We start from the raw sequence: 21,285 nt of genomic DNA, 5'->3' as shown, positions 1-21,285 counted from the left end.
GTTGCAAATAGTGTTGAAGCTGCATGAGCCAACTTCACAATTAGAAGTGGCCCTGCATATTTAATTGGTACCTTTAACCCGTTAAGCTCTTTATCTGTGTAGACAGAAACACACTAGTTGCTGTTTCAGCAACACTATGGATTACTCCCGAGTCTCAGCAGGTCCTTCCTGTCACATTTTTCCCCCCCTCAGTGCGTTTATGCAGTACCATACCAAAAACCTCCCTGTGATTCTTCGCCTTCAGAGGCTCGTCCCCTAAACCAACACAAGCCAAGCTGTGTGTAACCAAATCCTAATTAGGCAGCATTAATAAGATGTCATTTTGTGTGTGTGTGTTTTATTTTTAAGATTTTAAAAATGATTATGATGCGAATTTTCACCATTAACCCTTGATAAATCATGTAAAACATGATGTACTAGAATTAGTGATCAGTGTGTTTGCACTCCGTGCTGTTTAAATAAAACAAGACTTTTAATAGAACAGTGTGATGAATACAGGAACAGACTGCAGCTGAGAAACTTTTCACTGAACTTTCTCTTTAAAACGTGCACGCTAGTTATGTGTGAAATTTATATGGTGCTGCATGCTAAGAAACCTGAGACAGGACAGAGGGGCCCGTGTGTGAGAAACCCTGAAACAGGATGGTGTTGATCGTGGATCTTTCTGGTCCTCTCCCAAACCGTCACTCGACTGCTCCTCCACAGCGGCTGTTTACTAAACAGGAAACTAAAACCCCAGACTGAGACAATAATGAGCGGACGCCTCTTTACGTTAATGTCTCTCTCCATTCACTGAGCAGCTCGGGGTCACCACAGGCTACAGTTAGATTTATGACCTCTTAAAACATTTTAAAAGTAGTTCAGTTTAAGACAAAAACAAAGAATATTTCTAAAGCAAAACAAGAAATATTTTTTCCCCAAAAGTCAAATCAGTAGCAAAACAGAGCAACAGCGACTGGTTATCAATATTGACTTGCTTTTAGTTTTTGTAAGTTAGAAATGAGTCTATTCTTCAGTCTGCTAAAGACTATTCCTTTTCAGAAAGCCGCTGAAAGCGTTTCCCAAAATTTTGGAATTTTTCCTTTAAGATCGGCTCATATTCTAAGTTTCATTTCCCTGGTGTGGCCAAATAAGGAAGTGCGACTACACAGAGCTAAGCACTAACGTCAGATGGTATTATTTACTTTGAGGGTTAGAGATGGAGTAATAAAGCTGAAGAACGCAGAAAGACAAACTAACACTCCTGACAAAGTAGTATGCAAAACAAGAGAGACTGAAGCGAACAGATAAGGCATGTGGATGTTTTTTTGAAGACTGGCAGTGATGAGAAACATTCTGCACTGTTGTTGTGCTGTTGCATGTCATTATATTCTAGTGTCCTGTTGCTGTATACACAGTATATTGTATCTGAGAATCAGTATAAAGACACAAAAGAATCAGCAACAGAGCAACTACTGCCAAATAAATGTGTAGCTAAGTTATAGTAGCTGGCTAACTAGCCCTATGCCTGTTACCGTAGAAACAAATTTGAATCTCTGTGTTGTGCCATTATATGCCCAAGTTAGGATTGCACTGGCTGGTGAAAAAACGTGGTGAAAAAGTGACCTTGTACATATTTAACATTATGTGAAAAATGCATAGCAAAATGTGTGACAGCTGAACAAATATGGAGGACATATTTACAACAACAACAAAAGTAAGTCATATCTGTTACAATCAAAATAGCTGTGGACCACCTTCTGCTTCAGGTCTATATAGACAATCCAAGCCATTGTTCCACCACTCCCCTGTCCCACTTCCCCTGCTCTGTAATGCAATTAGCCACATTTTGCACCCAACATCCTGCAGCTTACTTTCCAAATGAAGTCATCCAAAACACACTGATGTGTCATTGTGCGTTCTGGCCGCAGGAACGTGAGAAAACCCTCGTGGGAAACTGTGGAAATCCATCTTTTACTAAGGTGACAGACACACTTTCTTCATCACTGAACAACACCTTGAAGCCTTTAACTGCCTTTTAAACTGTCAACTCTTCATCCTGAGCAGCTGAATGTGACACGTGTGGGATGGCGCACATGCTTTACTGTCTTTGAACGTGTGCCGATGACTCATGCACGCAGCAATGGAAAACGCACAGCAGTGGCAGGTGTACACACAATAGAAGCAAACATGCACACGAGTGTCCTCACTCGTGTGCATGTTTGCAAGGAGTTGATGTTTCCAACTTACCTACAACCATTAATGTGAACTCAAACCCTCTTTTGACAGACTTCCGATACACCTGGTTGGGGAGGTTGGCAAAGCCCACGTAGCCCTCTAGGTTCCGCTGCTGAAACAAAAACACACATTCTGTCAAAGAGATCAACAGCATGAATCAATAACACACTCACACTCTTAAACACGTATCAGAATAAAATATGTTTCGAATAGCTGGAACTTTATGCAGTTGTTAAGACAAACAGCTGGATTTGGACACACAAGGTGACACAAATCTTGCTTTTGTAAACCTGTTACTAGAATTCTTCTGTGCTACAGTGGCAGAGCCTCTAAGAGATGAAGTACACCTGGGTTCAATACAATAAGATTGCTATAAGTGGAACAGAAGTGAGTGGAAGAAGAGAGAAATAAGAGGTTTTCTCTTCGATGGAAAGAGGAAGTCGAGTCAATTCTGTCAAAGTCCATGAAAAATGAAAGTAGAAAACACCAATACACAGGCCAATCATTTCCTCAATAAACACAAGAACACAGAAACAAAGAGAACAAAGACGAGCAAAGAAAGGAGATCCTACGTGAATCATGTCCATCATGTCCCGCATGAAGGACCGGTCGTACCGAAGGCAGGCCAGATCACTGATCTCACTCTACCTCTCCGTATCTCCCAGGCTGCTGTCAAACTAAAACCCCACCCTCCTATCACTGTACTCTTCCCTGCACGCTACATGAGGCAAACACATCGATTGCTGACCTCTGAGGCTGCCAGGCGTGCCACTGATGGAAAGTGCAGCACTGAGAGGTCTGCTGGGGGTTAAAAACCACCCACAGCTAAAGTTAGCAGCCCTTTCTCCATTCCAAAACCCTGATGTGAGGATACATAAACATCATAAACAGATCACTTTAACCATTTTTATAAAAGTGCCAAAATTAGTGCGTTTGTCCTTCTGGAACCAATAATTTGAAAATTAGCCTACTGAATTTTCAAAATGGACTGCATCATTGCCAGTGTAGGAAACAGCTATTTTTATCGCAGAAATTTAACCACTCGATCAATTTCAGATGTTTTGCTCCTGATTTACTTGTTTTTGACTTTAACTACTCAGTAACTAGTGTCAACTGTCCCAGCTGACTCTTGGCAAAAGGCAGAGAACGCCTCAGAAACACTGAAACAGAGAGTGATAACCATTTCCTGCCACATCTACTTTTGAATCAACTATTGACCTCAGACGCACTTCTTTGAACCCCTCCAACCCAGAACCAGACACCACCATTATAATTACATTTGCTAACTTTAGTATCTACAGTGATATCATGCACTTTGACATTCAAGCTGTCATATATCGTAAGAGTTGTTCCATCCAATCTACTTGATTTCTTTTCCACACTAGATTTGAAGAAGATTAAAACAATAACTTGCTGCAAATCCTGAGCTACAGGCTTTAACAGCAAGGGCGTTTGTAGTAGAATCACCTACGGTATCAATTTCAAAATCCTAGGCAAGTTCCTTCTTGAGTTATCGCAATCACAAGATTTTCAGAAAACTTGACCTCTGGCTTTGACTTTGAGGTCCAGGTCGCTGAGATTCAAACTTCTACGAGATTTTTAGTACATACACACCTATGGTATCAATTTGAAGCTCATTCGCTTCTTTCTCGAGTAGTCACATTCACAAACTTGGGTGTAAACATTGCCCGGCCATCTAACGACAACACCCAATTAACCAAAAGTGCCATAAACCCAGCCAGAAGAACTGGGAGCTAAAACAAAAATATCAACTTACACCAGTCCCAAATTATTTAGAGACAAAATTTAGATATGGTACAGAAAAAAAAAAAAAAAAAAAAAAAAAGCTTCTTTGTGACTACAGTCAAATGATTCATACCATGTTGAATTGGGCTTTTTTAGTGTATTTACTAACATTTTTAGTGCTTGTATCCATTTATGAAAAACTCCTCTGGAGTATTAAGTTATCTGCTGCAAACCCTTAAATTTACAAAAATTAATTTGCTGACATATTGGAGGTGGTAGTGCTTATACCCTTAAGTCACTGCAAAGGCTAGATGATTTGTCACAAAATGAACGCCTCCATTCCACAAGCAAAACAATGTGCCTGGAGTTTCATGTTTTTAAAATGCTGGACTAACACTATAAGAAATAGTATTTTTAAATGTATAATTACAAAAATGACGCAAATAAGGTTCCTGTTCCTCGGGGAAAGTTCCTGCTATGGAACTAACTCGATATTAACACGGTACAAGCCTTTAATCTGTGATATACATCTGTGATATTTAGAAAACTAAGTTACACACCACCATCAACAGTGGCTATTAACAACTCACAGACTGCAGCAAAAAAAAAGAAAGAAAAAAAAGAAGGAAACAATCTATTCAAATAATCAATACTAGAGATGAACGCAGTTCGACAGCAGGCTTAACTACTCTGAACTTGCCTGAAGCACTTTCCAGTGTTTCCATGCCTGAGTCACAAAGACGGTAGCAGAGTGTGTGTTACATACGCAGCATTGATCTTCACAGCACCAAACAGAGAAAACCACCTCTGAGCCACATGGCCTGAATAAAATTGCATGAAGAAAAAAAAAAAAAAAAGCATGGAAGGCTGATCTCATGCTCTGTAGTGATGCACAAGTGCAAATGCAGGCAAGCATTAAGATATAAAGAGAAGCAAGAAAGGAATGATGAAGGACAACAGCAAAAGACACACATCAGGTGGTACTTTAATCCACTCGCTTGACTCTCTCGCTCTCCAAATATACAGTGGATATCTCTGTGCGAAGTGCTCCAGGGTATCACTCTGTCCTACAGTGACAAGAGGGCAGCCAGTAATATCCACTTCTAGCTCATAAGCCAAAAGGGCTGCTTCAGAATACAAAGAAGAATAGACGTATATAAACAGTGTATACAATGTTTATGAAAGACGGATGTTATTACAAGGATGTCAGCAGCCGGTTCTGGAATACATATTCTGAAGCTAATGTTAGCAAGCTACATCTATAAACTGCATGGATGAAAAGCACACACATCCATACTTGTTAATTAGCACTAACAGACTAATTACGCTAAATACTACAATTTTAACCTTGGGAGAAGTGAAGCACAAACTTCTTGGAGAGTCTGTTCCTCACAGAAAGCCATGTTTGTCACATAATGTAAAAAAAAAAACAACAACAAACAAACAAACAAACAAACAAACAAGGAAATCTCAAAACACCAATAGCAGAAACAGTGGACAGGTTAGCAGAGGTGACACCTAACAGTCATGTCTGTTTTTGCAAAAACACGTCTGGCCCTATAGAAGTCTATGCAGCCTCTGGCTCTGACCTCTGAAAACAGGCTCAGTCAATACTTTCAAATACATATGAAGGAATCCACCCCTCACTCATCACATCTGGTTTCAGAACCAGGAAGCTTGATAAGGAGACTTGTGCCCATATTTTATACCTCTATGGGACTGATATTAGGCATGTTCTGGCTCAAAAAGCTGAGCTCACGTTTCATGACAACCTTATATTTATCGCTTTTTAACTATGCCATGCTTAAGTGTACCTGCTGCTAGCAGGAGGGACAACGCGGCATGGAGGAAGTTGAGAGTAGAAGGCCCGTAGTTTGGAGCCATTTCAAGCCTGCTGTGCCAACAGCTTTTCTTGTTAACTCACTTGAACAACAAAGTGTAGTCAAGCAAGCTGATTGAAAAGGTCAGACGATGCCTTCACCCTCTATTCCACTTCATCACTGTGGTTATGCTCAGTCTATGGTCTGATTTAGACTTCTGTGCAGAATCTAGATCCTAGATCCTACAACTTAACCTACATAACTGGCCAACGTCATTTCCGGCATTTATGCTGGTGCATCATGTATTAAGTACTGTGTGGTTGTGTCCTGATGTTTTATTTACGTTGCCAGCAGACCGAAACAAATAAAATGTTGGGACTTTCCCCACCAGGGTCCCCACTCTTGTAGTCATTTTTCTTTTTCCTCTGGGGGCACTTCATAGTACGTTCCCTCACATCCATTAGGGATAGGTTCAGTAATCTACCTCCAGACATATGTGAGTACTCCTACTGACGCTATAATTATTATTTCTTCTTCCAGGGAGATGTACGTCAGCTTTACAGATAAATATACTATTATTTATAATAAATCCACATTCAGTAAATTTATATTCTTGGATGTCTTCGGTTCATTTTATTTTTACAAAGATAGGAAAACAATGTTCCCTCGTGGTGAGGTATACAGCTCACTAATTTAACACTAGCTCTGCATTAGAACTCAGTATCAGCTCATACCCGAAACCAAGGTATCTCTACTGCATCAGACAAGTAAAAAAGTTGGATAAGTGTATCTCTGTTATTACCTTGCTTGAATGAAGCATAACAGGGCTGCTGCCAAAGTGCGTGGCTGCCTGCCAGATGAGAGTAAGTTCCAGCAGCTGCCCACACCCAAATCTGCCACTGGTTACATAAGATACCACCTATGATGGTTGATCTATTTCCTTGTAGCTATAAATTACACAGCACACTGCAGTGGTTCTTTTAACTATATGGAAGAATGTATTAGTGAAAAACAGTCAGCATTTAGCTCACAAAAAAGTGTGAGTGGGTGGTTAGAGTCTGTGGATCAGATAGTGCACTACATGAATAAAATAGTATGCATGCATTATCATACATCACATTTCCGCACAATATTCACATTGGTGTAACAGCTGCAGTGTGGTTATTTCTGACGAGAAAGTGACTAACTGAGCAGCAGGCAAGGGACTTTAAAGAAGGAAGTAATGGGGGATGAGAGAGGAAGGCTAGTCAGTCCATACCATTCATACTACCCCATCCCCCAGTCTAACCCAGTGGTGATAGTAGCTGCTTGGTTCACTGACATCATCTGTGATGCCAAGTCCACCCCCTCATGCATGCAGCAGCTGATGCTGTGGCCCTCTCACTGCCTCCTCAGCTGTTTTCAACTTCAATATTAATGCATTGTGCGCTAAATAATGCATTGCTTAAACGTTGATTCATATGAGCACAGTGACTGTATGTTTTCTTTGATTATTTTTAGCACTGTGCACACTGTTATGCCTTGGGGAGTCACTGCCAATCACCTCATACTGGATCACAAACAGATGCAGCAGAAATACAATGTGTGCTGTGTTGTATGGTGAGCAGGCACTCATTGCTAAATCTAAGTGCCAGTTTAAAATGCCCTGAACAAAGTCAACTAGATGCAAATAAAGAGGACTGAAAGGGCCACGGCCCCACTGACCCGAGGGTCAGGGCCCCTGTGCCAATAAAACTGTTGTTAAGAATATTAAAAAGTGATATTTCTTTAAGGGACTCTGGCATGGAAAAGCAAACTGATCTGAGTTTCACAGTCGCAGCGTTTAAAAATTTGACAAGTAACTCTGTGTAAACACTCCTAAAAGAAACCCCACTAAGCCCATCTCTTTGTGCACACAGCGATAATTGACACCAGACCACGTACCCCCCGATACGTGCTGCTCTGTTATAGGAACTCTCAAGCCAGGCTCTGTTCAAAAAAAGTGACATTTTATAAGCAACACCATAATTGCGCTGTCCAAAAGGTAAATTGACACAGAATCCACCTACACATATTAAAACAAATTAAAGTCACTGTTCGTCATTCAAACATCACCTCATTTCAAACGAGGCTACACAGGAGGAGGGAGGCGTTATTCGCTTTAAAATGATGCCATATAGTGAAGTACATGTTATACGGTCAGTCAAATTTAACGCCGGAGTGTTCACCACATTATATTCATATCCCAGGAGATTAAATTTACGTCTTATTCAAAGGCTGGTATTTGTAAAAATCTGAACCACCCTAAAACGGAAAATTTTTTAACGGAGCCTGGTCTGCAATCCTCCAAGTCAATACCAGCAGAGCCAGAAACCCACGGGAACGGTTGAGGAGTTTATTGTAATACATTTATTTGGCGGAAAGAGCCACAGGCGTGTTGCCAAGAGTGGTGTACTTACAGCGATACTGGGAACCGCGGTCTCTGGTCGCTCGATCATCGTGAAGCCGAACTGTTACCACCCAGCCTTCAACGGACACTCACCGAGGCATAAACCGACAAACGTCCGAGAGGGTAACGAAACAACGAGATGCTCACGGCTTTCCCACTCAACAGCCGCCTTTTGGTTAAAGGAAAAAAAAAAAAATAACAGTGCGTCTAAAAATGAATGAATGCGGTTATAGTAGATATGGCCGCTAACGGACACTACCAACGGATGGGAGCACGGTGAAGAGTAAACGTTCCAACTGTCGGTTTTCCACAGGCGGAACACCAACGGGATTTATACAAGGCCACATCCGGTTGAGAATTTCAGAATAAGACGAGGAGCGCGCCTATACCGTGTATGGCGCTCCTGTGTATTTGGATTTTATTAAAAAAATATCCGCTAATCGGCTTGTTAATTTAGATCCTTTTTAACAACAACATCAACAATAAAAAGAAAAGCATTATTTGAACATCACTAGCACTATCACAGATAAAAACACATTAAAAATAAGCGTACATAATTATACATGTAAACACAGAGTCAAGCACAGGGTCTTTCATTTATTCTTGTATACAGACGCCTATACACACATATAGAAAGAACAAAAGGGCACAAATAATGGACAAAACATTGAAGAAACGCTAACCTATAGAAAAGAGGTTTTAGCAGTCATTTAAAATAAATCACAGATTCTGCTTATCTAATGTGTGCTGAGGAATGCTGTACCAAAGTTCAGTAACTTTATTTAATTTTATTGTTTCACTATTTGTCTGAATCAACCTTCCTACAGCATCATTTTGACAACTGATACGTTTAGGTGCGAAACTTCCGGTATCCCGCTAGCTGTGTCTTCCCACCTTGACGCTCCCGCAAGAAATCCAGATCCGCCTTCCTATTGGCCAAACACAAATATGATGGGCCTCTAATTGTGTTTGTGGGGCCTTCATGTGCTGGAGGCAAAAATCTGCTTTCTTCACAAACCGTGGACACTAACCAAGCACCAGCAAACAACAGAAAGAAGTAAGAGAAACTATGAAACAAAGTGTACTTAGAACCACCACAGGCTCTTGAGTTAGTAATCGCAAACAGCAATCAATAAATCTTTTAAAATTATATTCAGTAACATCATTCTTGTGGATAACCCTCATTTTGATTATACAGTGCTAGTGGTCTTGTGGTGAATGTCATAACGAACAGGAATTGTTCCATGTGCTCACTGCCACGTAATTTTTAGCTGTAATCATGAATAGATTACGAAAGGGACCAATGACACACAAACAAAGGGGGCTACAGGTCAGTGGGGCTCCCTGTACAAGTATGTCACTGTTACATTTTGGGCTGTAAAGTCAGTAACTAAAAATACACAAAACAACTGCAGTGATTTTAAAGTATCATAAAGACCCCCCAGCTATCAGGTCCCTCTCCAGTGGAACCAGCTCCCAAATTGGTTTTAGAAGACAGAGAGCCTTGCTACTTTTACACTCAACTATTGTATTCTCATTAACTTCATAAATTCACTGCTGCTCCCAGCATGGGTGTCTGCTCCCACACAGACGGGTGGGGGGTGGAGGCTTTTACATAGTTGCACTCAAGAGACCAGTTGTCTCTGAATGCATCCAGTAAATCAAAGTGTGTAATAAAAAACAGCAGGGCTGACCTCTCTTTGTCTCTGACACAACCAATAAGCTGTAAGTAAGCACAATGTGTCTGTGAAGCTTCTTATCAGAACCTTTCTGACAGTTTAGTCAACTAAAATCAAAAGAGTTTGAGGTCAGATGTTTGTATTGTGGTGGCTTGGACAGTTGCACACTCTAGTGGAAAACAAAGAAACTGCCATTAATTCTTTAGAAAGTAAAGGAGGCCATGGCTCTTTTTAACACATTTAAGTTTATATCTGCTTGGCCCACTTGCTCCTTGCAAACAAAATTTTTATTCAGGATTCCACAGGGACACTGGAAATGTTCACAGTTCCAGTCTGTAAGAAGACACACAATGACAAAGTTTCACTGATCCTTTATCCTTTATTTTAAAGTGAAGTTCTCAGCACAATGATAAAAAACACAAATACTTAAGTTTTACATAAAAACCAAGCAAACTGCCCACAGTGCAGGAACAGTGCTGCAGCCCATAGCTTATACTCTGCTGTTTACTGATGACACCATGTGGAGGTGGGAGGCACTGCTCTTTCACAAAGAACAGCTTCTCAAGTCATTTCAGATCACACTTCAAAGTCTCACAGTGCTTACGGTCAGACTTGTATTAAGTGTTGTATTAAGCAAAAACACTCGTTATTCAGTATAATGAGATAAATATTCAAAGTCAGAAATGTAAAAATATTAAATATCAGTATTAAAAGAACAACAGAGTAAACAAACAAAGAAATGTTTGGATTGCAGGAAATTATTCCTATTTGCAAATGAATCTCATAATTATGTCTTTAAGAATATCTGATACAGATTCAGCATGTAGAGAGAAGAGCTGCTGTTTGCTTATACAAACTTCCAGCATTTAAACATATAAACTGTCAGGTTTTGTCCATGAAGGCTCTTCCTCAGTAGTTTCCATGGTTACAGGTTTGATGTCTCTCCTGGGACGGCTTTGGCATCCAGGTAGCTGATGAGCTGCTTCACCCAGGGGGCCGAAGGTCTGACACACAGCTGTCGGCCTGCCACTGTGTTCAGCCTGAAGGTTCACAGAAAGAGGAGAGTCAGAGGATTGAGGGGCAGGTTCGGTGATGGTGGTGATGTATGTTTGTGAGGTTGTGTACTTACAGGATGGCGGGCTTGGAGCAGCGCTGGCTGGTCTTGATGTAGCTGACCACTTTTCCTTTGGGCACTTCCTGGTCATTGAAGCGGAAGCAGCACTTTTTTGGGCCAGCACCGCGCATACCTGCAAACAAACAGGAACAAGTTAACAACTGAGCCACTGACACAGCACCACATCATCTGCTTCTGGGTTTTTGTTCCTATTCAGTTTCCTGTTGGCTGGTGTGAGGCCACATCTGATACTGTATTTTTAGTTGACGACACTGTGCAACTGCTCATTTGTTCCGCTGAGTTATGAACTGGTCAGATTTGTCATGTGACCTGTCCTCTGTTTACTGTATTTGTATGTGTTAATATTAAGTTTAATGCTGCATTAACATTAATTATTTTACTTTCAGATTTGTTCACCTTTGTTGTTTTCATTAGAAAGTATCATTTATTCATTGGCAACATTTAGATATATAATCATCAATTTGAGTTATTATTTTCACATTGCACATTTGAATGTCCTGAGACTTGTGTGGGTCTGACTTTTGTTTTTTGTTTTGTTATATACACTTTGAATATGAATTAATATTAAATTTCAAGCAGAAAGAAATTGCCATTCATCACACAGTGTAAAGGTCAGATCATTAAAACGAGCCTTACCCTCAGTCACAGCGATGACAGCCAGCATGAGCACAACCACAGACAGAGCGAGACGAGGAGCGGCCATCCTGAAGTTTGTTTGTCGGCTTCGTGTTGCAGCAGTGGATTAAAGTCTCAGCTGAGCTCTGTCGGCTTGTTCTCTGTGCTGTGTCACTGCTGTCCACCTGCTTCACATTTATACAGTTGGAAGAAGAAGCGGGGGAGACCCTGTTGTGCACCTTGGAAAAATTTGTGACGTGTCGAGTTTCACTAAAAAAGGGAACTGTTCAATTTCCCTTTTCACTACGCCTCTCTCTCAAATTGACACTGCAGAAACTGTAACAGACCGTTCATTGTTGATGTTGTATGAAACAGTTCAATGTTTCTAAAAAGGACATATCAGTATTCAGACATGTATTTGTTCAACCCCGTGGAGTTTCCCTAATATGAGTTTATGGATTAATATGGACTTACCAGCCTGATGCAACTTTATATGAAGAAGAACAGAAACAAATGTTCCTCAGATTTCAACTTTTTTCTTGTGATGTGGCTGAAACACAGTCTGGTGAACATCCAGATCATCAGTTAATAGAAGAAGATGAAATAGGTTGAAGATGGACTTCAGGAGATTTCAGGAGTGAAAAGTCCTGAAATCACCAAAGCGCTTGCTCATAGGAGGTCATGTGACTGTGGGGAATTTCTCTGTTTACTTTGTATTATTGTAAGGTCTTTACCTTATAAAATAAAGTGCCTTGAAATAACTGTTGTTGTGATTTAACACTATATAAATAAAGTTGAATTTAACGGCCTTAAAACTGCATTTTTTTCTAATAACCGACAGGTGGAGCCACTCCTGTGGTTTCAGAAAGACGTCTGCTATAAACGTCACTGTAGCTTCTTTGTTGTGTGACCTCGGTAAAAAGTTTCCAGGTGGTTTGATGGTCTCAGCTGATATTTTCAAGTCCCCCTAAATATCACATGAAGTTCATTTTGTACGTTGTGGTTCCCACTAGTGTAACAAGGATCATAAAGCCAGGTGTGTTTTATGGTGGGCTTACCTTGTCTGGTTTAAAAATGCTGAAAACTGACAAAAGTCTCAGCTTCATGCTTCACACATACAGAACTATCACTGGGTGGTGTCTGGGTGCCTGTGCCCACCTGTTACATTTGTTTAATATACAGTCTGTGGATAAACTAGTACTAAAAACTGTCTGTGCTGAATTTTTAACATGTGTAGAAAAGCAGCAGGGACAATGTGCATCACCCTCACAATGTTGTGTAACAGGTGACATTTGTCATGCACATCTGCACGCAGGCTATTAACTCTATCCATCACCTCTCTCTCTTCTTTTCACCGTCACCACTGAAAACAAGAAGAGGCTCAGAGTTGATCCGTGATGTAATCCCGCCCCCGCCCTGAACCGGTCCGTCCCTCCTACCGCACACCTCACCACTCTCTCGCTTTCGTCATACGTGTCCTGCGCCACCCTCACATACTTCTCTGCCACTACGGACTTCCTCACACAGCACCACAACTCATCTCTTAGCATCCGATCATATGGTTTGTCTAGATTCACAAAGACACGGTGCAACTCCTTCTCTGTCCTTCTCTTCTCCTGTACTACTGTCTGCTTTCTTCATGTCCCTGCCTCATCACATACTGGTGATTCTGTTATTAGAAACCTTAAGTTAGAGACTTTGTGAGCTCAATCGATTGAATTCCACATGAGTATCCAGAGTTTTGACAAGAGGCATGATGCAAGATGCCTCTGCAGCTTCTCTCCTTCTGTCATCCCCCAACAACCCATCCCCATAAAGACTGTGTCTGCTCCCAGTCCACCTAATTACAGACCAAGATTTTATTTTCCTTTCATTTCACAGAATCAGAAGAAATGTCCCAAAAGTTTTAAAAGGATGTTGAAAAATAGATTCTTAACAGGATTATTCATGATGAAGAAATGCAGCATTAACCATTTTGCTATTGTCAACAGTGTAAAAGCTTTTTGTGGCTAAAACCACCTGCTTGAGTCGTCCAAGGACCTGCTTGGAACAGTTATCACCAATCCATCAAAATGACATCTAATCAGATGATGTTTTAGAGCACAGCAGAATCATGTTAATAATATGATTCCCTTCCTCCACATTACAAAGGCAAGTTTAAGGTTAAAGGTCCTACAGGCCTTTCTGGATGGCATAGGGACAGCGAATGAGTCCAGGCTAGGCTGGATCTCTGATGGTGTTCTTGGCTTTTAAGGCTCCACCTGAGATAGATTTCACCCAGTTTGGTCGCCAGGTGTTTTTATGCTGGAGAGCTCTCCTGTTCAAAGAGGTGCAACTAGTGTGCCATGCTGTGATGCAGTATGATGACAGATGCTGTGGTGGACCTCTGAAAACTGACCAGCACCCAGATCTGTGGTGATTAGTAGAAACACTTATCAGTTTCAATTTCATTTATTTATATAGCGCCAAATCACAACAACAGTCCCCTCAAGGCGCTTTATATTGTAAGGTAGACTCTACAATAATACATACAGAGAAAAATTTAACAATCATATGACCCCCTATGAGCAAGCACTTTGGCGACAGTGGGAAGGAAAAACTCAGTTTTAACAGGAAGAAACCTCCGGCAGAACCAGGCTCAGGGAGGGGCGGGGCCATCTGCTATGACCAGTTGGGGTGAGAGAAGGAAAACAGGATAAAAAACATGCTGTGGAAGAGAGACAGAGATTAATAACAAGCAGTAGCGGTTTTTGATAGGGGCAACACGGGCGGTTGCCCGGGGCGGCATCGGTGAGGGGCGGCATCACGGGCATCGGAGAAAAAAAAAAAAATTGCTCGTACTCATGCTGCCCCGACATCAGCCAGCGCATATTGGGAATGGCATAGGCACCGATCGGTTTTCTATCGCCCATTTGCTGGGAGTAAGGGCGCCCTCCGTTTGCGAGGTGGGCCTGCTGCTTGCAGCACAGGGAGGAGAGGGCGGAGCGGCGGACGATTCTCTGGCTGGCTGGAGCAGCTTCTAATAACCAACCCGCAAAATAAAACAAAATAAAAACAAACCAACAAACACGAAAACACCAGACATAATGATACAGAATTAAAATTTGCACCGATGTTTTTTCGAAATTCTGTATACGAAAAGTGAGCGCGAGCCCTCGGTGCGCCTGCTCGCTGCTGAAGTCAAAGTAAACTTTATTGTCATCTCCGCTACATACAGTCCAGTATATAGAGAGACGAGACGACGAGGCTCCAGTTACAGCAGTGCAAGTATACAAACAATAAATATAAGTAGAGTAAGAAAATAAATATACACTTTAGGACTCGGGGTAAAGGGATCAATAACAACTTAAAATGTATATTTTATAGTTTGATGATTTAAAGTCAACCCGTCGAAAGGGGAGAGGGGAGGGCTGCTTCCAGATAGAGCACATTTCAATCATAATGTTGTAAATCCAAAACCATTATGTATTCATGATTTGAATCCTGGGTTGTGTGAAATCCCAGAAATAAACCCTAGACAAAGCGAATCTGTGAACTAAGGTATAGGTGTATTAGGTTATGTTGTGGTGATTCTCGGGATGGGGGATGGGTGTTCATACTGGAGTGCAAAATTAAAACCAAGATGGACAAGAAAAGGTCAAAGCCATCAGGTGCTCAGTTTAGAAAAAATAGAAAAGAAGAGGAGGAGAAATGAGCAAAAGATACAGGTAAGCAGATGTGTCATTGGATAATGGCAGGTCATCCTGAAACAATCAGAATCAGAATACTTTATTAATCCCTAAGGAAATTATGTGGGTTACAGTTGCTCCAAGAAGAAATGGTAAAAATAGTAACAGTAACAGACTAAACTCCAAACAATACATTATGTTACAGATTTTAATATTAATTATTGTCAATTGTTGATTTGTCCTGTTCTCATTGTATGACAAATTATGATGGCTGTTTGGTAGCTGTTTGCATACTATCCATACTTTCTCTCTCTTCATATGTCTGTGTGTGTGTTTCTCTGTTGAAATTCAGTATGGTTCCGACAACAGTTTTATGTTTTATGTTAATGTACAATCCTTAATATTTATACACACATTTATACACACACACACACATAAAGTTTTATGTCTGTGCCAGAGGGAGTGTTCGCCCAGGGCGCCAAACAGGCTAGGACCGCCACTGATAACAAGTATTATTCAATGCAGAGAGGTCTATTAGCACATAGCGACTGAGCAAAGTGACTGAAGAAGAAATACTCAGGGCATCATGGGAATCTCCCAGCAGCCTACACCTACAACTAAGGCAGGCTTAAGGTCACCTGGTCCAGCCCTAACTATATGCTTTAGCAACAAGGAAAGTTTGAAGCCTAACCTTAAAAGTAGAGATAGTGTCAGTCTCCCGAATCCAAACTGGAAGTTGGTTCCACAGAAGAGGGGCCTGAAAACTGAAGGCTCTGCCTCCCATTCTACTTTTAAATACTCTAGGAACAACAAGTAGGCCTGCAGTGTGAGAGCGAAGTGCTCTAATAGGGTGATATGGCACTACAAGGTCATTAAGATAAGATGGGGCCTGATTATTTAAGACCTTGTATGTGAGGAGCAGGATTTTGAATTCTGGATTTAACAGGGAGCCAATGAAGGGAAGCCAAAAAAGGAGAAATCTGCTCTCTCTTTCTAGTCCCTGTCAGGACTCTTGCTGCAGCATTTTGGATCAGCTGAAGGCTTTTCAGGGAGTTTTTTGGACATCCTGATAATAAAGAATTACAGTAGTCCAGCCTGGAAGTAATAAATGCATGAACTAGTTATTTAGTATACATGTTCAGTAATATGCATACACTCTTATATTGTACATATATTTATTCATATAACTCTCAGATTTACCCATTCTTATATTTGCTTGTTCTTATGTTATTGTATTTTTGCACACCTCTGTTGCTTGTGAAGCTCGCACACAAGAATTTCACTCACATGTACTGTACCAGTGTACCTGCACATGTGATGTGACAATAAAACTGATTTGATTTGATTTGATTAGTTTTTCAGCATCAATCTGAGACAGGATATTTCTAATTTTAGAGATGTTGCGCAAATGGACGAAAGCAGTCCTACATATTTGTTTAATATGTGCACTGAAGGACATATCCTGGTCCTTGTGTGATCTAACAAACTCAGCAAGATACTTAAAAGTGAGTTTAAGGGTGTGTAACGGGCAATAAATTACATTCTCTTCCACTAGAGGGCAGTACAACTATCTGCTCTAATTAAATGGGTTGGCAACTGCCAGTAAAACTGAAGAAGACGAAGAAGAAATTACGTCATGGTCATGATGCGAGAGAGACAGCGCAGCGCCTAATAGCAATAGATAAATATTTGAAAAGAAAAAGTAGTCAATCTGACCTGGGTCCTAGAGAAATTCCGACCCAGATGAAGGCCCAGCACGAGTAGCGGTCAGAAGAAAGCAAAAAAGTTATACTGGGGACAAACCGCTATACCTGGTGCGCGCGCTGGTGGGGGGGGGGGGGGGGGGGGGGATGATCTATATGCTTTTTGTGACAGTTTTGTTTGGTGGTGTGCTGTGTGATTTTTCTAATGTGAAACATCTGCTGTGGTTCCAAAAGGTTCGGAAACACTGCTATAAGGTGTTGTATCACATGGTGGTTTTAGGTTGTTGATCACATCAAAATGATTGCAGTGCTTCTTTTTTCACACTCCCAAAAAGTACCGCGTGTACAGTGAATGATGGGGAAATATTGTTTGTTTTCTGCAAAATTACAATGAAAATGCACACTATTTAAAATTACTTACAGTATAATTAATTCTTTGAATTACTTTTGGAGAATTACATAGGCATGGGGAGTATTGTAAACTATTACCAAATCTGTCATTTTGGCTGGGGGTCGAAATATTACAAATATATACATATTAGTTTTTCATCATCATTCTGAGACAAGATGTTTCTAATATAAAGACATCTAGTGTAATGCAGTTTATTGTACACTGCTGTGTAGTCCATTGTTTTTAAATTATGTGTTATCAAAAAAAATGCTCAGGCAAAAGAGAATTTCAGGAAACACTGTTAAACATTCAGTTTCTATGCCATATGTGAGGACATGATCCAGAGTGTGGGATCATTTCCAGTTTGAGAAAAGCCAATTGAGTCCAATAAAAAAGTTAAATGAGGTGTTGAAACTGTCGTTTTCAACATCTACACATATGTTAAAATCACCTGTACTAATTATTTGATCATAACTGAGTATTAAGTCAGGTAAAATGCTGAGAAATCAGAGAGTAACTCTGAGTAAGAGCTAGGTGGACAACAGATTATTACAACAAAAAATGTTTTTGAGTTTTTCAGGAAGGGCGGACAAAGGTCAGAGTCAGGCTTTCAAATGAATTAAAACTGTCTGTCTTTGGTTAATTAATAGGCTAGAATAAAAGATTACTGCCTCTCCTCCTCGGCCTGTGCGTTGAGGACTCTGACAGTTAGCTGGGTTTTTTGGTGGATTCTGAGCAGACACAGTCTATATGTGGATGGGGTGTTGGGGGAATAACAGGAGGTGGGACACTGCAGAGAGGCGTGTAAGATTGCAACTCTGCTTCCTGGTTGCATCTCTGGATAGTCACGTTTTGGGGTGCTTAATAAAAGCACTAATTTTTCTCAAAATAAGAGCTGCTCCATCTAGAGTGAGATGGATGACGTCTCTCCTAATAATAGCAGAGTTTCCCTAGAAAGTTTCACAATTTTCTATGAAGCCACAGTCACTTTCTGGACAGCACTAAGACAGCCAGCAATTTAAGGAGACTACGCAACTAAACATGCCACTACTTGTCCGACTGTGCAGGGGGCTGGAAAAAAAACCCCTACAGGCTCCAGTAGTGTTTTAAGACAGATACAAACTAACTCATTAATAAAAACTGATTTTTATTTCTCTTTTTATAACTAGAGAAGGAAAGAAGGACTATCGACTGGCTAGGCAGAGAGGTCAATCTGGAAAGGATGTGCAGCAGATTAGGGTGATGAAGGAAAGAGATGGAAATGTACTGACAAGTGAAGAGGGGGTGCTGAGAAGAAGGAAGGAGTACTTTGAGGCTGAAGAAAGAAGAAAATGAGGTAGAGCGAGGAAGAAAGGTGAATAACAATTAATCAGAAGGTAAAGAGGATCAGTACGAAGGAAATGCCGGCAGCTATGAAGAGAATTAAGAGTGGAAAGGAGGTTGGTGCGCTGACATTTCTGTGGAGGTATGGAGATCGATTAAAGAGAGGGCAGTGGACTTTTTAACTTGATTGTTTAACACAATCTAAACCTATATAGACACTTAACTGTTTCACACTGCATCAACAATGAAAGGTCTGTGGTGTCAGAATAGAAAGCACATAGGAAGTGGGACAGACCAGAGAGATCTACTTTGGTTCCATGTGAGAGAGAGGCGTAGTGAAAAGGGAAATTGAACAGTTCCCTTTTTTAGTGAAACTCGACACGTCACAAATTTTTCCAAGGTGCACAACAGGGTCTCCCCCGCTTCTTCTTCCAACTGTATAAATGTGAAGCAGGTGGACAGCAGTGACACAGCACAGAGAACAAGCCGACAGAGCTCAGCTGAGACTTTAATCCACTGCTGCAACACGAAGCCGACAAACAAACTTCAGGATGGCCGCTTCTCGTCTCGCTCTGTCTGTGGTTGTGCTCATGCTGGCTGTCATCGCTGTGACTGAGGGTAAGGCTCGTTTTAATGATCTGACCTTTACACTGTGTGATGAATGGCAATTTCTTTCTGCTTGAAATTTAATATTAATTCATATTCAAAGTGTATATAACAAAACAAAAAACAAAAGTCAGACACACACAAGTCTCAGGACATTCAAATGTGCAATGTGAAAATAATAACTCAAATTGATGATTATATATCTAAATGTTGCCAATGAATAAATGATACTTTCTAATGAAAACAACAAAGGTGAACAAATCTGAAAGTAAAATAATTAATGTTAATGCAGCATTAAACTTAATATTAACACATACAAATACAGTAAACAGAGGACAGGTCACATGACAAATCTGACCAGTTCATAACTCAGCGGAACAAATGAGCAGTTGCACAGTGTCGTCAACTAAAAATACAGTATCAGATGTGGCCTCACACCAGCCAACAGGAAACTGAATAGGAACAAAAACCCAGAAGCAGATGATGTGGTGCTGTGTCAGTGGCTCAGTTGTTAACTTGTTCCTGTTTGTTTGCAGGTATGCGCGGTGCTGGCCCAAAAAAGTGCTGCTTCCGCTTCAATGACCAGGAAGTGCCCAAAGGAAGAGTGGTCGGCTACATCAAGACCAGCCAGCGCTGCTCCAAGCCCGCCATCCTGTAAGTACACAACCTCACAAACATACATCACCACCATCACCGAACCTGCCCCTCAATCCTCTGACTCTCCTCTTTCTGTGAACCTTCAGGCTGAACACAGTGGCAGGCCGACAGCTGTGTGTCAGACCTTCGGCCCCCTGGGTGAAGCAGCTCATCAGCTACCTGGATGCCAAAGCCGTCCCAGGAGAGACATCAAACCTGTAACCATGGAAACTACTGAGGAAGAGCCTTCATGGACAAAACCTGACAGTTTATATGTTTAAATGCTGGAAGTTTGTATAAGCAAACAGCAGCTCTTCTCTCTACATGCTGAATCTGTATCAGATATTCTTAAAGACATAATTATGAGATTCATTTGCAAATAGGAATAATTTCCTGCAATCCAAACATTTCTTTGTTTGTTTACTCTGTTGTTCTTTTAATACTGATATTTAATATTTTTACATTTCTGACTTTGAATATTTATCTCATTATACTGAATAACGAGTGTTTTTGCTTAATACAACACTTAATACAAGTCTGACCGTAAGCACTGTGAGACTTTGAAGTGTGATCTGAAATGACTTGAGAAGCTGTTCTTTGTGAAAGAGCAGTGCCTCCCACCTCCACATGGTGTCATCAGTAAACAGCAGAGTATAAGCTATGGGCTGCAGCACTGTTCCTGCACTGTGGGCAGTTTGCTTGGTTTTTATGTAAAACTTAAGTATTTGTGTTTTTTATCATTGTGCTGAGAACTTCACTTTAAAATAAAGGATAAAGGATCAGTGAAACTTTGTCATTGTGTGTCTTCTTACAGACTGTAACAGCTCGTGTCACTTAAATACACAATGGAACAACTACTGATAGTCCTTTGGAGCTGTAGAGTTCAACCTGTACTTGTTTAAAATAAAAGGAAATGACATTGAACCAAATCCTATTTCGCTTGTGATTCAGAGAATTTTAAACTCAGTTTAAACATGTTGCTGAGTTTGTTAGATGACACAAAGCAAAGCCAAGAACCTTGGAATCATTTTTGACCAAGATATGTTCTTCAATGCACATATTAAAGAAATTTGTAAGACTGCTTTCTTCCATTTGTGCATTATCTCTAAAATTAGAAATATCCTGTCTCTTAGTGATGCTGAAAAACTAGTTCATGCATTTATTACTTCCAGGCTGGACTACTGTAATTCATTATTATCAGGATGTCCTAAAAACTTGCTGAAAAGCCTTCAGTTAATCCAAAATGCTGCAGCAAGAGTCCTGACAGGGACTAGAAAGAGAGAGCAGATTTCTCCTGTTTTGGCTTCCCTTCATTGGC

The 21,285-nt window shown here is 40.7% G+C and overlaps 3 protein-coding genes across 6 annotated transcripts in view; 1 reads left to right on the top strand and 2 right to left on the bottom strand.

Annotated features, from left to right (window-relative positions):
• LOC100710644 (septin-7) overlaps positions 1 to 8,542 on the bottom strand; it is a 44,350-nt gene extending 35,808 nt beyond the window's left edge. For 2 of the 4 annotated variants that reach the window (XM_019360839.2, XM_005449283.4), the window contains exons 1-2: positions 8,222 to 8,542; positions 2,230 to 2,326 (exon numbers count right to left, since the gene is read on the bottom strand). In XM_019360839.2, coding sequence (XP_019216384.1) covers positions 2,230 to 2,326; positions 8,222 to 8,260 — 136 coding nt within the window. In that variant the 5' untranslated portion in view covers positions 8,261 to 8,542. Of the gene's footprint in view, positions 1 to 2,229; positions 2,330 to 8,221 lie in introns of all 4 variants that reach the window. The other 2 variants (XM_019360838.2, XM_003439404.5) reach the window with 2 other exon arrangements.
• Positions 8,543 to 10,261: 1,719 nt separating this feature from the next.
• On the bottom strand, positions 10,262 to 11,874 carry LOC100710378 (monocyte chemotactic protein 1B). The gene is made up of 3 exons (XM_003439403.5): positions 11,662 to 11,874; positions 11,020 to 11,137; positions 10,262 to 10,930 (listed from the first exon to the last, which is right to left on the bottom strand). Exons 1-3 carry the CDS (start codon positions 11,726 to 11,728, stop codon positions 10,816 to 10,818), a joined length of 300 nt encoding a protein of 99 aa, XP_003439451.2. The 5' UTR covers positions 11,729 to 11,874; the 3' UTR covers positions 10,262 to 10,815.
• A 7,238-nt stretch (positions 11,875 to 19,112) lies between these two features.
• LOC109202765 (monocyte chemotactic protein 1B) lies at positions 19,113 to 20,755 on the top strand. The gene is made up of 3 exons (XM_019360840.2): positions 19,113 to 19,343; positions 19,868 to 19,985; positions 20,075 to 20,755. Exons 1-3 carry the CDS (start codon positions 19,277 to 19,279, stop codon positions 20,187 to 20,189), a joined length of 300 nt encoding a protein of 99 aa, XP_019216385.1. The 5' UTR covers positions 19,113 to 19,276; the 3' UTR covers positions 20,190 to 20,755.
• The last annotated feature ends 530 nt before the right edge of the window (positions 20,756 to 21,285 follow it).

This window comes from Oreochromis niloticus, linkage group LG7 (assembly GCF_001858045.2).
Source record: "Oreochromis niloticus isolate F11D_XX linkage group LG7, O_niloticus_UMD_NMBU, whole genome shotgun sequence".
In the NCBI taxonomy this organism is placed as follows: Eukaryota; Metazoa; Chordata; class Actinopteri; order Cichliformes; family Cichlidae; genus Oreochromis; species Oreochromis niloticus.
This window is presented reverse-complemented; position numbering and strand designations above follow the sequence as displayed.